Source organism: Mastomys coucha, unplaced genomic scaffold (genome assembly GCF_008632895.1).
Source record: "Mastomys coucha isolate ucsf_1 unplaced genomic scaffold, UCSF_Mcou_1 pScaffold22, whole genome shotgun sequence".
Classification (NCBI taxonomy): domain Eukaryota; kingdom Metazoa; phylum Chordata; class Mammalia; order Rodentia; family Muridae; genus Mastomys; species Mastomys coucha.
The window spans coordinates 60,787,178-60,805,234 of record NW_022196905.1 but is presented as its reverse complement, the minus strand read 5'-3'; the positions used below and the strand labels follow the sequence as shown (position 1 = coordinate 60,805,234).

Here is an 18,057-nt window from a genome sequence, read left to right as displayed (position 1 = left end):
CTCTCCCTCTCCCTCTCTCTCTCCTCTCCTCTCCTCTCCTCTCCTCTCCCCCTCCTACTCTCTCACTCTCGCTGCTCCCCTGCTCCCTCTGGCTCTTGTTCTTGCTCTCTCTCCCTCTCATTAGCACACTAAATGGGTTTATTTTAATTACAGGTATATTGCCTGTAATTCATTTTTTGACAATTAGAGAGATTACAAAATAAGAAGCATTCATTGCACTTAGTAGGGCCAAGAATCAACCCATTAAAGCAGGGTATGACATCACACAGTATGTGGGTGCGGGGGGGGGGGTGCCGAGGAGGCAGGATCATGAGTTCTAGACCAGCCTTGCTATGTAGGGACACCCTATCTCAAAAAGAAGCTAAATAAAGTATAAAGCAAGTGTCATCCTGGTGTTTGGAGCATTCTCTACACGCCAACTCCAGTATTAACTTGCTGTAGAAAGTTTATCACTTTAGTCTCTTCCTCCATTTCCAGATCTGTAATATGGCAATTGTAACACCTCAGAGCTATTTGGAGGATGGGGTAAGTTAATACACAACTGCTCAGCACTGCGCCTGACTTGTGTTAAAACGGGGAACTCCGCGGAAGTTAACTTAAAACTATCAAAGAAACAGTAAGAGCTACTACAACCAGGATGGTGGTCCAGTCGTGTGGGTCTGAGCACAGTCTCAAACATTTGCTCTTTATATCCAGCTCTCTCTTTGGTTGATTTTTATGTCATCTTGAATACTTGGGAGAAAGACCAAATTTGCATGTGGGAGAAAGAAGTGACTAGAAGTTGGCGCTGCTCTAACTTCCTGGCAAAGGAGTAAGGCCTTTGAACTGATTTTCTCTGACCCTCAACTGGAAAACAAGGATGCTAATTAACTCTCCTAGGGCAGGATTCTACCTCTGTTGACTTGGGACAGGACTTCTGAAGGTGATAGATGACGGAGCGAATTTCCAGAAGCTGGACTCTTCAAGAGTACCAGCGGTGGTAGACAAGCATAGAGGAGATGGAGCACGTGGATGAGCAAGAAAGGAACTGGTAAGAGGTGGATATATTGCCAGAGGATGGTTGGCCTGAGCCCACAGTAAGGCAGGACTAGCAATGTCACATCTTCTATGTATAACAAAAGCCCAGAACATCCTATGAAAAAAAATGTCCAGGTGGTCAAACTCTACAGGCCAAGTAACATGTGAGGACCACAGAGAGACTGTTTTCGAAGGACTCTATAAAAACTGGCCTCTGCTGCTTTCCAAAGTCCTAAAGAAGCAAATGTCTCCTTTAATTTTGAAAGATAGAGTGTGGGATAAAAATATATCTTTTTATTAGATAACAAAAGAATAGTCACTAAGAGTATAAAATAAAGAATCCCAATTTGAAAACCCCAAATGGAGTTCAGGAAAACAGATAAATTTATTTATTTTTTTCTAGCCTGATCCTTATGTGTCATCACTAGACAGCAAACACAGTGGCAAATAAAGTGTGGAATACTGACTGCTTACATTAATGCCCCTGCCTTTGACTTCGAGCAAAGTTACAGTGTGACTTCTAAATAATTAGTACTGTCAATGTGGTAAGCAAATTAAATTACAAATCTTCACGTTTATATATAATTCTTTATACAAATAAATGTTTTGAGACCCAATTGTCCAACTTCCATTTAAACACTAATGCTGCTGAACAAAACATCTGCAATAAATATTCCCTCAGGTTGGTGGGGGAGGTGATTTTACTCAGAATCTGTATTACAACGAATCTCTGAGTATATATTTAAAACTTTAAGCTTCCCATGTGGTTACTGAAACCTTGTGTTTTGGAAAAAAAAACCTCACATTTTAAACAAAATTTGTTATTAATTTAATAAGTAAATGTTCTCATCATACTAATATTACTTATGGTTAGGTTGCTCCAAAAATTATAAATAGGTAGTTCACTGGCCCTTCAAGTTTACTTAACAGTTAATTTTTAAGTGAACCTTTATAATTACAGTTAACTGTATGTCCTTCCTTATTTATGTATATATTTGTACTATAATTCAACACAGGAAAAGGAACACGGAGCACTTTTCTACAAAGGATAGCTGAATTGTCCAGTAAAATATTTTCTTTCAACTTGCAAACTGAACATCAGGCTGCTGCGTATTTTAACATAAGGTGAATAAGTTGTCATGTTCACCATGATTGCTAGGTCAAACCTCCTTTGGTTGTTTGACCGAGGACCTCAAGTCCAGAAAGGGCTGAGTCTTTCTGGATCTTTCTTCCATGAGCATGATGGGTTACCACAAATTTCCTCAGAAGTAAGTGTGGCTTGGTCAAGACAACAACACTCCGCCTGGCTGCCATTTCCGCTGTATGGCCTGGTCACAGCCACTGGTCCTTCAACTGGAACTGAAGTCTGGACAGCTCTTCCCAGGCAATGGGGGCTCTTGCTGGAGAGGGTATGCAAAATACTGGGGTGACACCAGGAAACCGGATGGCTGGGTCAGGTGGATGGTGTGGCCAGTGGTGTAAGGTGGGGGTGAGGAGGGTACCAAGCAGCTTGGCTCAGCCCTGGCAAAGGAGAACCTCCGGACAGATCCTCCTGTGGAGCTGGAGCTGGTGGCCGTGCTCGACTGCCTGGAGGCTGCTCTGAGGCTGGTGGAGGTGAGGATCATGGGCAAGGTCTCTGTCTGATAGCTTCGAAGTGAGAAGCGGATGGGTTGCTGGGAGGGCTCCTTGGGTCTCAAACAGGTGCAACAGTAGATAGCCACTAACGAGCCCAAAATGATGAAGGCGATGAAGATGGAGCCGACGATCAGGAAGGGAACGTAGACAGGCTCTAAAAGGCAAACACAGATATGCACAGAGGCTGGGTAAACGTCACTCAAACCCTAGCCTCTGCTAGAGGCTCATGGTTACTGCTGTCAGCTTCGTTCGCTTTGCGACTGGCAACCTCCAAAGTACAAACTTGGTGCTGTAGCCTCTGTTAGCAACTAGCCATCCTATTGAACCTTTGGAAGTCAGAGAAAGCCGGTGAGTTTGAGAGGGGCACCATGCACGCGCATTTAAATCTAGGTTTTAGGAGTTTGTTCACAGTGGGACACTTAAAGGTCTAACCCATCTCCTAGACTGACAATCCGTCTTCTGTCCAAATGCTTCCAGTCTAAGCAACGAGAGCCAGGCCTGTTGAAGGAAGCCCCGGGGTGTTGTACAGCTCTAGAGAGAGCAGGAGAAAGCAATCCACTGTGAGCCCCGATGTACTATGTCTCCCACCATCCACACATCACCAGTCCAGACTCCAGATGTCATACCCCTGTGTCTACACTCCCACCCACAGGAAGAACCGCATACAGTTCTCAGTATTGGTGACCCAGACTCTTTTCTAAGCACATCTCCAAGGCAGAGCAAACTCTTGTTTGCTTCCATCTCTAAAAGGCAGCTAGAAGCGAGACTCGCTTTTCCAGAGGTATCAGGGCAGCTGTCTTGGTCTCTTCCCTGTGTAAAAGAGCCACACTGAGATGCAGCCTCCAGCTGATGGCAGCAGACAAGACACCTGGGTTTCCCAAGGCCCTTGAGCCTGGTTTCCTGTATCAGACTGAACTTTTACCCCAGAGGCCTTGTGAGATATAGCAACTCCCTCTTATCCAGATATAAACACATATTTTTTTCCAAAGGCTCGGCCAGGGAGTGACAGGTAGCAGCTCCCCATGGGCTGCTAACTGTGAGTTCTTCAGCATCCCTTATCCCCCCCACCCCACCCCATGTGAGTACCAGCGGTGTATAAGAGCAGGTGAAATTGGCCTGCACTCCCAGTGCACTGGAGCCAAACAGCTGTATGCTACTTTCATCAATAAACTGACTCTTTGATGGCAATGTGCCCGTTTTATATTTGAGAAATGGCCCAGGGTAGTTAAGTCACTAGAGGTTAAAAGGTTGGCAGGAGGCAAAGCCACTATCCATCTGGTTTGGCCTGATCTCAGACTCAGTAAGTGAGGAGAGTGCTCCAATCATCTAGTCTCTGTTTTGGACAACCCCCTCACCACCCAGGAGGAAGGCTTAGCCCTACCTGGAGAAGCAGAGAAGTTTGGTTTCCTAACAGGCTAAGCATAGTCCTGTTTTCCACTATGTAGTGTAGAAACTACTTCCCAGATCCCAGGACTGGGCTTTTTGACACCTTCCCCTCACCACCAACATTAAACCTCAGAGGAAAACACGGGGATGCTGGCTCCTCTCCTCTTAATAATTGTCATTTGGAGGAAGGGACTCCAGTGACTGCTCCTGCTTCTCTCTCTCCCTGCCTTTCTGGGGATCAGAGTGTGCAGGCCCCGCGCTGCTGTCTCCCAGTCCTGGGGAGTCCCAGGCTCTTAGCTCCACACAAGTCTCAGGTTTCCTGGCAGTAAAACCATCGCCTTGAGCTGTAAAAGGTTTCCCTGATGTTCCAACTCAAGTGGAAAACTTTTTTTTTTCAAGGTGTAAATTTCCTCAGCTGGGGTCCTGATTTATTCACCTCTTCAGTGAGCAAGTGGACAAGCGAGCGGAAATTTGACCCGTGTTTTCCGACGTGAGAATAGGGGGCCTGAGGAAGCCCTGTGACCCTGAATTTTAAATCCTCACCTCCAAGACTTGGGTGTTTCTGAAAAGCGTGACAATAGGGGGTGGGCTAGAGAGAGTAATTGGATGCAGGGAATTGAAAGGAAGTTGGAAGAGTGACGAAATGCTACTTACTACTCAACAAAAGAAAATAAGGGGTGAAAAATCAGCCGGTGGGGACTGTACGCGGGCACTTGATCAGAGTCGCGTTCCCTGGCACCCGCACTTCCGGAGCTCCCCATTTGACCAGAGCGCCCAGGAAACCTAACCTAGCTCCGGCTGTCTTCCCCAGAAGCACCAGGTGCCCGCCAGCCCTGCAACTCCTGCGAACCCTTGCAAACTTTCCCTAGGGCCGAACCGTGGGGACCACGTGCAGCTGGGATCCAAACTGCAAAGCGATAGGACCCCTGACCTAAAATGCGGTCACCCACTTTTTCCTCGATCCCCAGGAACTTTTTTCTGGATCCGCTGAGACCCAGATCCACTTTGCGGCCCGCGCTAGCAAGGAGTGCCTGTGTCCGGGCGGGCGAGCCACGTTCGCCCAGGGGTGCCGCACTTACGCGCGGTGATGCCAGGATGCTCCAGCTCTCCGCGGTCGTTGGTGCAGCCGCCCTGCTCCAACCTGGCGTCGGCTGCCGCGCAGCAGTAGCGGAGCGCACAGGAGCCGCAGCAGATGGTGGCGTCCTGCGTGTCGAAGTCCTCGGGGCACTGGAACCCCTCGTGATAGTTGCCCTGCGCGTCCACCCAGCCGTGGCAGTATTCCCCAGGCTGCTGCGCGCCCGCCGGGACCCAGCGCAGCAAGCCCACGAGCAGACAGAGCGCCAGCAGCGCCCCCATCGCCGCCCCGCGCCTGGTGGCAGCTGGCGAGTCGGAGGGCGGAGCCGGGGCTCCGGGGACCAGGGTTCCGCCTCCCCGAGGCACCACGCCGCCAGTCGACCTCCCGGTCAAGAACGCGCTCTCGTGGGTTAGCAGCGGCTTGGCAGGAGGCGCGGGCTGCTCTGCGGGGTCCGCTGGCCGGAGGACAGCATGGTACGCGAAGGCGAGGGGACCAGGACTCGCGGGAGGCCACCGCGGAGGCTGCGACTCAAGCAGCGGCCGCCCTTAGCCAGGCTCATCGCGCTAGGAGCACCCGGGTCCGGGGCCGCCTCCCTCCCCGCTTTCCTTGCGAGCCGTCGAGCCCTGAACAATCAACCCCAGGGCCGGGCAGCGTCCCGATCGTGGGTTGTCGCCGGGTACCCGGCCGAGCCGGGAGCTCAGCTTGGCTCTCCACGTGCAGGTCCCGGGGACCAGCGGCTAATTCCGTTCCCGCCCCTGACAGTCACGCAGGCGGGAGACAGCCCAGTGGCGGCCAAGTGCAGGGGGCCCCGGGTGGCTGACAGCTCTGCCTGGAGGGCGTCGCTTAAAAAGGCAGGAGGAGGAGGAGACATGAGGGTGAGGAGAGTCCGCCCTCCGGGGTCGCCGCGCGAGCTAATCACAGCGGGCGCACCGCGGCGCGAGCCCCGACGCCCGCAGGTTCACGCGCGGCTCCCCTCCGCCCCCACCCACGGCGCTCCCCGGGACCTTGGCGGTGACCCCGAGGGGACCAGCCCGCGCTCGCCACCTAGCTGTCACATAGCCCGGGGAAAACTTGCAGAAGGACGAGGAAGGCTCCCGTCCCGCCTCCCCTCTGTCCACGCGCGCCAGCCCGGGAGGGGACTCGCGCCGAGCTTGAGCTCCACGGGTTTCACTTGGAAACAAGCGCGGCGGCTGGAGTTCCCCAACTGTCCTGTCGGCTTCTGCACAGACCCAGTTTGTTCCTGGGCCGCCAACTCTGAGGATTCGTTAGATCCCGATCACTTGATTTTTTTAGGGTCACCAACATTTGCACCTCACCCCTCCTTTCCAGCTTCCACGAAGTTCACGCCCAGGCGCCTCCTACCCGCACCGCTGAGCCGGCGCCGGGGAGGACCCGGGTCAGCTCCTCCAGCCGCACTTCAAAGGCCAGGATTTCGGTGTTCCGCGCCCGCAAAGGAAATAAAAGAGCAGAATTAATGATAATCGAGCCTATCTGAACTTCTGTTCGGGCAAAGAAACACATTTATTTAAATGATGTGTCCCCTGTGGGCTGTTTGCAGGACAAGACTCCTCCAGCCAAGGGAGAGCCTTGTGAAGCCAGAGTTAACGTGAAACCTGGGCTAACCTCAAGGCTTTATTTTTATTGCAACCTGTGTTTCCTCTCTCCGGGGTTTATTGGTTCGGTACGTGTGAGGACGTTCGTCTTAGCCACACGGTTTGTCAAACACTTTGAACACCCTGTCACCGATTTAGATGTTAGCAAGTCTCGTGAAACAAATGGAAAAACGTGTCAGAGCACCTCCAACACAAGTGTGCGCGGTCAGAAGTATTTATTACACCCGCAGCTAGCCCACGGTCCCAGCGGCTTCTAGAAAAACTTCACGACTGAATCAAACGGTTTATTTTTAAGTATCTAAATTAAATTCCGGGTAAAGAACCACTTGTAGCTTCAGATCTTAAATATTGAGATTATTATTTAACTATAAAAGTAAATACCCAACATGCTACGTGCTGAGTAGAACTGTGTAAAATTATAACTGCATTGTTCTACAATAGATGTTTGAGGGGGGCAATAATAAGTTATCAAACTGTTAAGTAAGGCCAAATTACATTTAGGCAAACAAATAACGGGTGTGTTTTCCTTAACTAAGAATTTAATTGAAGCATATGGGGGAAGGTATTTCAGTAGAAATTTCATAGGTAATGGATTTTTAAGTATACAGGAAAAAAATGCTGTCACCGGGTTTTAAGAGTGCTTTAAAAAAAAAAAAACACACCTCTAGTTTAGGGGCAGCAGGGTGGCTTGGTTTCGTTTTCAGGAAAATGAAGGGAAAGGGATTTAAAACCACAGCAAATATGAGCCACACGGATCATAATAAAATAATCAAACTCGAAGACACACTAACACGCTTAATAACTTTTCCAGAACCACACTACTTAATATCTTTTTTTTTAAGTTACGATTTGAGGAATTTCATTACATCACAACTGTGTGAAACTGTACAGCAGCGATGGTCCCTCCATCGGTCCCCCAAGGGTCAAGTTTCCTCCTTCTCCAGCTGTTCTTTGATAGCGTTAATATTTTAAGGAGTGATTTGTTGGCACTTCCCTCCCATTAATTACATTTCTCTGTGCCACGGTGGGGCTCTTTTCCCTGAGACACTGGGCTATAATTAATTTCCTCATTTAGAGCCCTTGACTATTTGACTTATTCAGAGGGTGTTCTGCTCAAATTTAATTGGATGATATTTGCTAATGGAAAATAACCAAACTTCTAAATAAGTTGATACTCCATAAATCTGATAAGTGCGAACATTAAAACAACCATGCACCGTACTTTTCTCCCTAAGTCCTGGATCCAGACTGATTTCAGGTTACAATAAGCAGCCCCTCAGGCTAGGACAGGAATGGATAGATGAGGGGTGCTTGTGCTGAAAGATTCCCTCAAACTTTACACATTGATAGCTTTTAACTTCATAAGCAATGCTCTCAGAAAGATATTTGCCTCTTTGTAGGTTTACAAATATGTATGATTTCAAGGATTTTGTCTTTATTTTCCTAGTAAAGATTTAAAAGTCTCCAGAGACTCCCTCCCCCCAAAGCCTTTGGGAGAGCGTCCTGGAGAAAGATGACCAAGATTTGCTACCCACGGTATCATGTGCAGGTTTTAGAAACATTACCTTTCTCCCTGTCTCAATAACAAAAAGCCCCCTAGTTTTGTGCATAACACAATCTTAAGAAATCACTTTCCCAGCCTATTCTCTCTTGTGGTCTTCAGGAAATTTTTCAAGGAAATGAGCTACATGATATGATGTCTGGGATTTTCTTTAATAAACACCAGAAAGGGGGTGAGGGGAAGGGGAGCCAGAAGAAAAGAGGAAAACCCAGAGGAGATGAGATGGCAGCAGGCTGATCATTTCGGCTGAGTAAAGGGACCTTGCATAGCAGAATCGCAATTCTGCTTTATGCAGAAATAAAAATTGCACACCTTCTCTGACGTCACTATTGATAGAACATGGGCTCTTGAGTTCTACTACCAGCCCCCTAAATCACAATTCAGTACTGTAGCCTCCTTTATCAATCCTTGTTCTGTTTGCTTCTCCCTCTTTTATATTCCTTTGGATATATAGTAAGTGGAGAGAGAGCGAGAGGATGACATGGAAAGGGCTGAGAAGCAAAATATGCTAAAGTAAGAGAAAGAAACTCTAATGGGACACCTTTAAAAGTCAGACTTTGACTAAGGAAGTTCTCATAAGCTATTTGCATTGAATCAGGAAACGAAGTTGTAAAAAACGAGTTAGATGTGGGGGTGGGAAGATCTATGCCATCTTGAAACTTGTTTGGTATTGTGACCTGTTTGCTAAACCCTTTAAATTCCAGGATGTATATTATCCAGAACCTTCTTTTTTTTTTATCATCATTCCCTAAAATCATGACTAAAGAATAACAAACTTTTTTTTTTAGCAAAACAACCAATGTTACAATCCCAGGCCATTGTAACCCTGAGTTAATTGAGAGATATTTATTTTTTGAGAGTTGTAGGATCTCATACTTACCACTAAAGTATATAAAGGTCCCAAGAAATAGAAAGTATTCCTCTCAGGCCCTGGAGACTGGTCTCCAAGGAGGTATTGTACAATCAATTTCTCATGATTGATTAAACATGTTCTTCCACCTGCCCAGAATATCTGGCAGCTTCGGTTTTGTTATTTATAAAAAGAAGGGATTAGACACAATGCCCTCGAAGGAGTGTGAGTGAAGTACCTGGGGACCTTGTGAAAATACAGACTTGAGTTCTGAGCATGTACAGAGGCAGAGTCTGCATGTCTAAGGATCTTGTGGGTGGTGTAGTAACGCTGAAGTCGCTGGGTCGAGCACTGCTCTTTAAAGCTCTCCTGTTGTCCTCTGTCCTTGGACCTAGACTCAGGTGAAGTGGAGGAAGTTCACCTAAATCCAATCCACTCTCTGGGCCCTAGATCTCAGTCGAACATTTTCTCCAATTGTCAGCCACAGTACTTATAACCACTTCCTGGCTATAAGAGGCTCCAGTGAAACTGGTCAATTGTGTACACACCAACCATAGTGTACAAACACATGCAGGAGCAGTCCCCCTTGGGTAAGATGGACTCAAGGGTGGGAAGTAAAGAGTGGGAGGAGCCAGTGGCACCGTTGTCTTCTCTTACCCTGCCTCGACAAATGATTAGAGTGGGTCTGTGGCCCGGTGCATGGTAGAGGTTCCATAAATAGTCAGAGAGGAAATAAGTAGCTAAATAAACGGCAAAAATGAATGCTTCCCCTTTGTAATTCCATAGCACTTACCGTCCACACTGTAATTCCTTGTCAGGGGCATCTGTCCTCTCCATCAGTATGATGCCTTCATTACTGTATGCTGGGACACAGGGGAGTTGAGGGCACACAGCAGGGGTCTAGTAAGTGCTGAACGAATGACTGGCTGCACCCAGTACATGACTACTTGAGAACTTTTGTTACTGAGTGGCAGTCACATGGAGACAGCGATGACCTTTGTCCAAGACTGTCGTGATTCTGGAAGGCTAGGCAAGGCTGAGCTTCGGTGTGTGCCTTTCCTGACCTCGAGTGAGGTCATTTCAGCGTACTTCCCTTTACCTTCTAAAGGTAATTCTCTAAAGCGATCCCTACCTTAGAATGTTGCAGAAGATGGGGGTGGAAAGATTGTAAGAGCCAGAGGCTTAGGACGTCTGCTGTTAGATAGTGTCCCCTAGGCATGACATGGAAAATGAATTCAAGAACTCTCGAACAATATATTCACCAGAACAAGACCAGCATAAGAACAGCACAAGTCAATGTGTCAACATAGACAAGGGAAATTCTGTATGGTCCCACCCTAGAAGAAGAGCTACAGGTGGTCACAGAAAAGAAGAAGTTTTCTCCATGGATGAGCCCCTCCCACCACTTAGGTTGCCTAATCCCAAGTGGTCAACTTGAGACGCACACAAACAGCCAAAGCTAAATCTATTCAGTAGGTCAAATATATATGGGTTACATATTGTTAACATGTAGCAATAATAACTAAAGAAAATGTTGCCAGGCGGTGGTGGCACACACCTTTAATCCCAGCACTTGGGAGGCAGAGGCAGGAGGATTTCTGAGTTTGGGGCCAGCCTGGTCTACAGAGTGAGTTCCAGGACAGCCAGAGCTACACAGAGAAACCCTGTCTCGAAAAAACCAAAAAAAAAAAAAAAAAAGTCATGAATCTATGGAGAGGCATGGTTAAGAGTTTATTGGGGGAGGGGGAGAATAATGTAGAGGAACTGTTCATATAAAAGTTTTTAAGAGAAAAAAATTAAAGAAAAATGCCTACCTTGAAGAAGGGCTGCTAAGGTGCTGAGTAAAGTTCATAGCCTGCCATGAGGCTGGACCTCTATAAATGGTGGGAACTATTCTTCACCATCTGCTGGCCTGAGTCTTCAGTAGAATCGCCGTAGCAAGCTTCCTGCTGGACCAGAATAGGCCTATTTCATGCTTCCTTTGAGTAGATTATTTACAGTTCCCATCCTTCATCCCCTTCTTTGTTAAACAGACCCATTTACAACCCCTTGCAAGAGCCACTCTTGAGTTACTCTCAAGAGACACACCCATTAATCCCAGCACTTGAGAGGCAGAGGCAGGTGGATTTCTGAGTTCGAGGCCAGCCTAGTCTACAGAGTGAGTTCCAGGACAGCCAGGACGACAGAGAGAAACCCTGTCTCGAAAAACCAAGAGAGAGAGAGAGAGAGAGAAAGAGAGAGAGAGAGAGAGTGAGAGAGAGAGAGTGAGAGAGAGAGAGAGAGAGAGAGAGAGAGAGAGAGAGAGAGAGAGAGAGAGACCCAAAGCTAGGAGACAGGTGGATAAGACTAAGAACAGGGTTCAAATGACCTCCCTTTGTAGGGACAAGCCCTGCTGGACAGACCTTATGTCAACTGGATTTCTGCGGTGTACAGCCCCAAGTACAGGTGAGCACTTAATAAGTATCTGATTCATCTGTGATTCCATATTATGTCAGCAGACATGTGATTTATTAACCTGGTCTCCTGGCATCCTTCCAGGACATGTATAATAAAATGACATTTTTCATGACAAAATATAAATTAAATTAATTGACATCCATATTTAATTGAAACTTCCTTGACAGTAGATGGATTCTCCCCCAGAGCCACCCTTTCTCAGCAAGGGGCATATTCTGAGTGCTTGCAGACTGCAGAGAGGCCAGCGAGTTCCTAAGGCTCCAGGAGGGGCTGGCTGGCTTTCAGCAGAGTTGAGAGCAGCAGAAAAAGTGAACAGGCCTTGGAAAAGTGCTAAGTTGCTCCTTAGGGGCCACATGCTCTTTTTAGGAAAAAGGTTTCTAGTGGAGAGAGAAAACAGAGGGTTCTCATTTCTGTCTTTTTAGTCCCCTCGTCAACTTTGCCATCCTCCATAGAACCTTTGAGTAAATCACATAGAACTCTTCTAAGGATCTGTGATCCACTTGGTAGCAAAAACACAAAGAAGAGTTTTCTTCTCAACCGGTCTGTGTTTGTTCAGCTCTGGGGTAATGTAAAGGGCCAATGGGCAAGTCCTGACTTCCGCCCTTGTAAGTCAGATGCTTCCTCTGCACCTGACCCTGCCTTGCATACACCTCCTGTGAGTTATCTGAAGGACTTAGCCAAATAACTGGCATATAATAGACACAATCCGATATGTAATAAGGAGCCATCCAACAGCGAATGGATCAATACTGCTATTTTCATCAGCGACCCAGGCAGTGTTTTACGCCAGCACTCACCCCTAATCCACGGATTCTCTCTGTTCTATATGCTCTGTTTTCTACTTTGTTCAGCCATTCATCTCTAAGCACCCTTAAGTTACACTTCTTAAATGTACCTAGACTTCAGTATAATCAAAGGCAACAGAGATGCCATGCATGGCATCTGATGTGGCATCTCTACTTCTTTTGGGACTAAAGTAGCTACAACAGTTGGAGTTACCAGCAATGCTGTTTCAGCTGAGGATATCAAAACCCAATGATTCAGTAATCCTTCATCTGCGATATACCTCTACTTAGATTTCTAAGATGATGTAAAGTGTCAGGATGTCTGGCACTCAACTTAATTTATTGATAGAAATTTATATATATGTATATATGTATATACATATATATACATGCACTCACATACATAGGATAGGTATTATATATACATATATATATACACATATATGTGCATATATATACATATGTATATAAAATTCCTATCTTCTACTATCTATAACTTTTGATTTTACTCCTGATCTAAACAAATGTTATCTTACAATAACAACCTTCTCATCCCATTCCAGATGTAGGGACTATCAATCAAGTGCCCCACTCCTGGCAATGGGCCTGAGATTACACTCAAGTCATCATAATCCCTTACCTGCCTGATATTTATGAGAAGATTTGAAATATGAGCAACAAGGGGAACAGGTCTTTGACCTTTGAAGTATTGGGATGCACGCCTAGGGCTATCAAAACCATTATCCTAACCAAGAATGAGATAGTTCTAACCAAGCGTAAGGATGAATCCCAGAGGTAGAAGAAGGAGCTTACAACTTTCTCTACCTGTGCTCGCAGGAGCACAGCCCTGCCCTTCCCAGTACATGAGACAATGCTTTTATTTTGATGTAAGCCAGTTGGGGTTGGATTTTTTACCACACACAAGTAAAAACACTTTGACTACCACAGCAAATGCCATGGAGAGAGCATTCATAAATGACCACTCTTGCAACTCGGGACCAGTGAGCTAGCAAAAAAAAGAGAGAGAGGGAACAACATAGCCTTGAGCCATGTCAGAAAGGGACAAAGGTTTTGTTCACCTTTGTCTTCATGCAGTAGGTCACAGAACATCCAGCAAGTCAAAAAATCAATGTACTGAGACATGTTTGTTAAAGGGTAGAAAATGATTAGGTGGTATGCCATACATAGGAAAGGTCAATTTGAGTTCATGGCATTTTGTTTGTTTGTTTGTTTTTTGGTTTGGGGGTTTTTTGTTTTTTGTTTTTTGTTTTTTGTTTTTTGTTTTTTGTTTTTTGTTTTTTCAAGACAGGGTTTCTCTGTGTAGCCCTAGCTGTCCTGGAGCTCACTCTGTAGACCAGGCTGGCCTCAAACTCAGAAATCTGCCTGCCTCTGAGTTCATGGCATTTTTATGTCAGGCATGATAATCATGTGTATTCTTATTGGTGATATAAATACTTCTTTTTAAGGCATGGAGGTGATTAAAATGTTTCTATCACTAAGTCGAGCAAAACTGTGTCACAATATTAAATAGAGTAAAGGAGTCAAGAATCAGCCCTTGCGCTCTCAGATAAGATCCAGTTTCTGTAACTGTTACTTGCCCTTGCTAAGCACGCCTGTGCGGATGAGAAGGGTTTAGGCTCATGCTAAGAACTTCAAGACTCTTCTCTTGGAAAAACGGCTACCTTGGAACTATTTGTTCTGCTGACTCCAAGTTCACCTCTGGCAGGATGTCTGGGTCCCGGGTCATCTCCTCAAACCTAACTGGTAGAATGCAGCTTAGCTCACCTTGGCAGGAAAGCCTAGAACACACAGTTCATCTTCAGATCCTGAGAGTGGCTGTTGTCAATCATGGGCCCTACCTGGTTTCTGGGAGAAACCCACTGAAGAGGCCTGTGGCTGGCAAGTGCTGGCGTTATCTCCAAATGCCTCCTGAATCTTCATCTGTCTGTCCCTGTGCTGAGAATGTCTCTAACCTGTGCACATCACTGCCTCATATGGAGTTTACAAGGGGCAGTCACTCCCATTTATCAGTGAAGGGTAAATCACCATTATAGCAATGCCACACCCAGCTCTACCAGCTGCCCTCCTTATTCTTCACGGTGTGAAGAAACCTCAAAGCTCCTTCCCAATACATGTGAACCCAGAGAACCTCCAAAATGCTAATTCTATATTTTTTTTGGCTGCCAGCCTCTTACCACCACTCTGACTGCCTTAGGATCAAACCTTAAGGCTGCCTCCCCCAGGACCCCAACAGAGATTCCAGCTCAGTTTTTGACGTCACCCTGAATTTTCTGACACATCTCATCTCAGAAAGCAATGAGCTGAACATACTTGCCTCGCCCTTGATTCTTAAAGGTTACCCAAATCCATGAGGGCAGGGATAGTGACCTTTGACCAGGGCCAAGGACATCCCTTTCATCACACACTGCCTCTGCCTAGGACTTACCATAAATCCAAAGTCACATTTGCACATCTTTTATACAAAGGAGAACTTGAAGGACTTTTTTTTTTTTTTAAGTCCTCAAGATTCTTATTATTATTATCTTTTAGTTCTGTAGCCTGGGTGTAGGTGAGTGTGTCAACTACAAGAGTTTGTGTTGAAATCCAATCGCCATTGTGCAGTAACTACATGGGGAAACTTAACCTGACTGTGAAGTTTAGAGGCAGGGCATTTGTGAAGATGGGAAGGATTAGACAGGACCAATGGGGTGGACAATAAGAGGTGAACCCCAGTACCTTTTGTTCTTTTGTTCTTTCTTTCTCTTCCTTCCTTCTTTCTTTCTATTTGTTTTGTCTTTTTAATTTTGTTTGTTTGTTTGTTTGTTTTTCAAGACAGGATTTCTCTGTGTGGCCTTGGCTTTCCTGGAGCTCACTTTATATAGACCAGGCTGGCCTTGAACTCACAGAGATTGGCCTGCCTCTTCCTCCTGAGTATTGAGAGTAAAGGTGTGTACAACCACTGCCTGACTGGTTTTTCTTTAATTTTATGTATTTATTTATGTATTTATGTATGTATGAATGTATGTATGTATTTATTAGTACTATGCTGCATGTATAGGTACAGCCTCATGCCAGAAGAGGGCTGGGTGCTGGGAATGAACTCAGGACCTCTGGAATAGCAGCCAGTGATTTTAACTGCTGAGCCATCTCTCCAGCCTCTGAATCCCAGTAGCTTTATAAAAATGCAGAAAGAAGCCAGAAGATAAACATAAATACATACATGCATGCATACATACATACATGTAAGGCATATGCACATATAAATATTACATCTGATGGGTCACACTCACACACTACAGTTCTTGACTTGGCATGTAATCCTCATGTTACCAAGGGGCTATGAAAGCAGAAAAAGCTACTGTTAGACACAGGATCTTGACCTCTGACCAGAACCATCAGGCAAAAGTGAGACTCATTTCTTTACAACTTATCTAGCCCCAGAGATGTTATCATCATATCAGAACATAGACTCATAAATTGGACTTTATATTTAAAAGTAGTCAAAATATGGGTGGTATGGACCCTTTCTTTCCTGTCTTAAATTCTGAATATGTTGAAATAAATTATGTCTTTGGTTGACTTGGGTAAAGTGATCACAACTGGGATGTATGCAATTAAGGGGGTAGTTCAGCCGGTTGAGTAAGTGTCAAGCAATCACAGAGATGCGATTTCAAGTATCCAATACCCATGTAGAGCCTGATATGATAAGACACATCTGTAGTCTCACTGCTTCTATGCAAGATGGGAGGTGGAGACAGAAGACTTTAGGGAAACCCCAGGCCAACTAGCCTGGCATGTGCAGTGGGAAAAAAAAGACCCTGTTTTAAATAAGACAGAAAGTGAGCAGCAGCACTCGAGGCTGTCCCCTCAACTCTGCATCCTCATCACGACATACACACTCTCCCATACAAACAAGTACACCTGTATACACATACACATCACATACACAGACACTTAAATAAATTGTTAAAATGGATTGGAGCATGTCTTTGACATCAGTTGACAAATGTTATCATTTAAATGAATAAATTGTGTCATAGTTATCATTGCACTTGGTGGTCAATTTGAAATGTATGCCAAATGCATTTTAAATGTTTAATGCCTTTATATACAAATTCACTTATGTACATGCATATTTGTTAGTTCCATAGTGAAAACTTGGGACACCCTCTCATCATTGCTTTTAAGAGCTGTTGGGGCCTTTGTAAGTGTGAAAGGCCTGTATTTCTAATTCCAAATAATAAATTTCCAGTTAAAGCTTAAAAAAATTATTCTCCTAAACCAATGGTCAACAAAGATTTTCTGTACTAAAGCCAGATAAGAAACAATACCAGGCTCTGAGGGCCATATGGTCTCTGTCCCAACCTCCCTGCTCTGGTGTTGCATGGGGGGCAGCTGTAGATACAGAAGTAAATGCACATGTCTACCTTCCAATAAAATTTCATCCACAATGCTCAGATTTGAATTTCATGCAACTTTCACCTGTCACAAAATATTACTTTTTTGCGAAACAGTTAAAAAAGCAAAACCCATTCTTAACATGCAAGAGACATGAGACAGGTGCCAGGGTGGACTTGGTAAATCCCTATTGATTTATTTTTGCACATGTTTATTGTGTGTGTGTGTGCATGCTTACGCATGCACGTGTGTCACAGGGTACATGTGGAGGTCAGAGGCAATACTCCAGATCGGCTCTCCTCCATCCACCGTGTGGGTTCCAGGAATCAAACTCAGGGCATCGGGCGCCTACCATCTGAACCATCTCCCCAGCCCATCGATCACTTTTAGAAACTTTAGCTTCTCTTTCCTCCCTGCCCGTGATGGAAGCCATGGGAGCATCTGCAGCGGGCTGAACTACTGCTGATAGCCTGCCTAGCATCCAGCACCAGTGCTTAGAGGAGAAATGATGTCCACGTCCCAACAACACTGAATGTGTACCCTGGGCGTTTTGACCAACATTCTTCCTGATTTGCAAAACGCATTCCAGTGGCACAAAGAAATCCCACTTCTCCGCGGTCCCCTCACAAATCCTCTGGCCTCCTTCCCTTGATAAATACTAGCTGACAAAGGACGGAGCATGGAGAGTCTCTGAGCACAAGACCAGACCTTATCCAACTGACAAGAAAAGAAGAGAGAATCTGGCCAGTTACTGACACACCTGTGTCCTGGCTGATCTGTAACAAAATATTGGAATTAATATAATTATCATAGCATGTTCTTTAGCAACTCCCTAAGAGAGAAAGTGAACCCATGCCCCATGGGGGGAGTACTTCCAACACCCAGGTCTAGATCTGATTCTTTAGCAGCCAGGCCACAGAGGTATGCACTGTGAGTCATTCCTAAGTTTGGTCATGATGCATATATGACCTGCTTTAGGAAAAAAAAAAAAAGGTTATGACGCAATTAGAGAATGTTCCAAGCCAAACAGTTGAAGACATTCACTGGTGGCTATTTTAAATCTGCTATCTGGAATCTATAGCTTATGCCAAACAACTCCTTCTCTTTCTCGGTGGGTCTGGGATAGCCTGGCTTTGCTAGTAAAATCTCCTTCTGTGGGATTTGTCACCGTCACTCAGACTGTGGGATTTGCAAGAGTCATTTATGGCAGTATGTGTGGGGTTAGATAGAACTGATGTCTGTATAACACTATTTTTATTGCCCCAAGAAAATGCTCACGA

The 18,057-nt window shown here is 45.6% G+C and overlaps 2 protein-coding genes across 2 annotated transcripts; one reads left to right on the top strand and one right to left on the bottom strand.

The window, feature by feature from the left end:
- Nucleotides 1-1,291: 1,291 nt before the first annotated feature.
- Shisa3 (shisa family member 3) lies at nt 1,292-6,011 on the bottom strand. The gene is made up of 2 exons (XM_031342530.1): nt 5,118-6,011; nt 1,292-2,806 (listed from the first exon to the last, which is right to left on the bottom strand). Exons 1-2 carry the CDS (start codon nt 5,392-5,394, stop codon nt 2,367-2,369), a joined length of 717 nt encoding a protein of 238 aa, XP_031198390.1. The 5' UTR covers nt 5,395-6,011; the 3' UTR covers nt 1,292-2,366.
- On the top strand, nt 5,584-6,683 carry LOC116104553 (leucine-rich repeat extensin-like protein 5). Its single transcript, XM_031391082.1, has one exon. The coding sequence runs from the start codon at nt 5,584-5,586 to the stop codon at nt 6,586-6,588; it is 1,005 nt and encodes a 334-aa protein (XP_031246942.1). The 3' UTR covers nt 6,589-6,683.
- The last annotated feature ends 11,374 nt before the right edge of the window (nt 6,684-18,057 follow it).

What these genes read in the sequence shown, in the direction of transcription:
- Shisa3 (XM_031342530.1), bottom strand. Translation starts at nt 5,394, where the DNA reads ATGGGGGCGCTGCTGGCGCTCTGTCTGCTCGTGGGCTTGCTGCGCTGG. An exon ending in GCATCCTGGCATCACCGCGC is followed by an intron (nt 2,807 to 5,117) that starts GTAAGTGCGGCA and finishes TTTGCCTTTTAG; the next exon opens with AGCCTGTCTACGTTCCCTTC.
- LOC116104553 (XM_031391082.1), top strand. Translation starts at nt 5,584, where the DNA reads ATGGTACGCGAAGGCGAGGGGACCAGGACTCGCGGGAGGCCACCGCGG.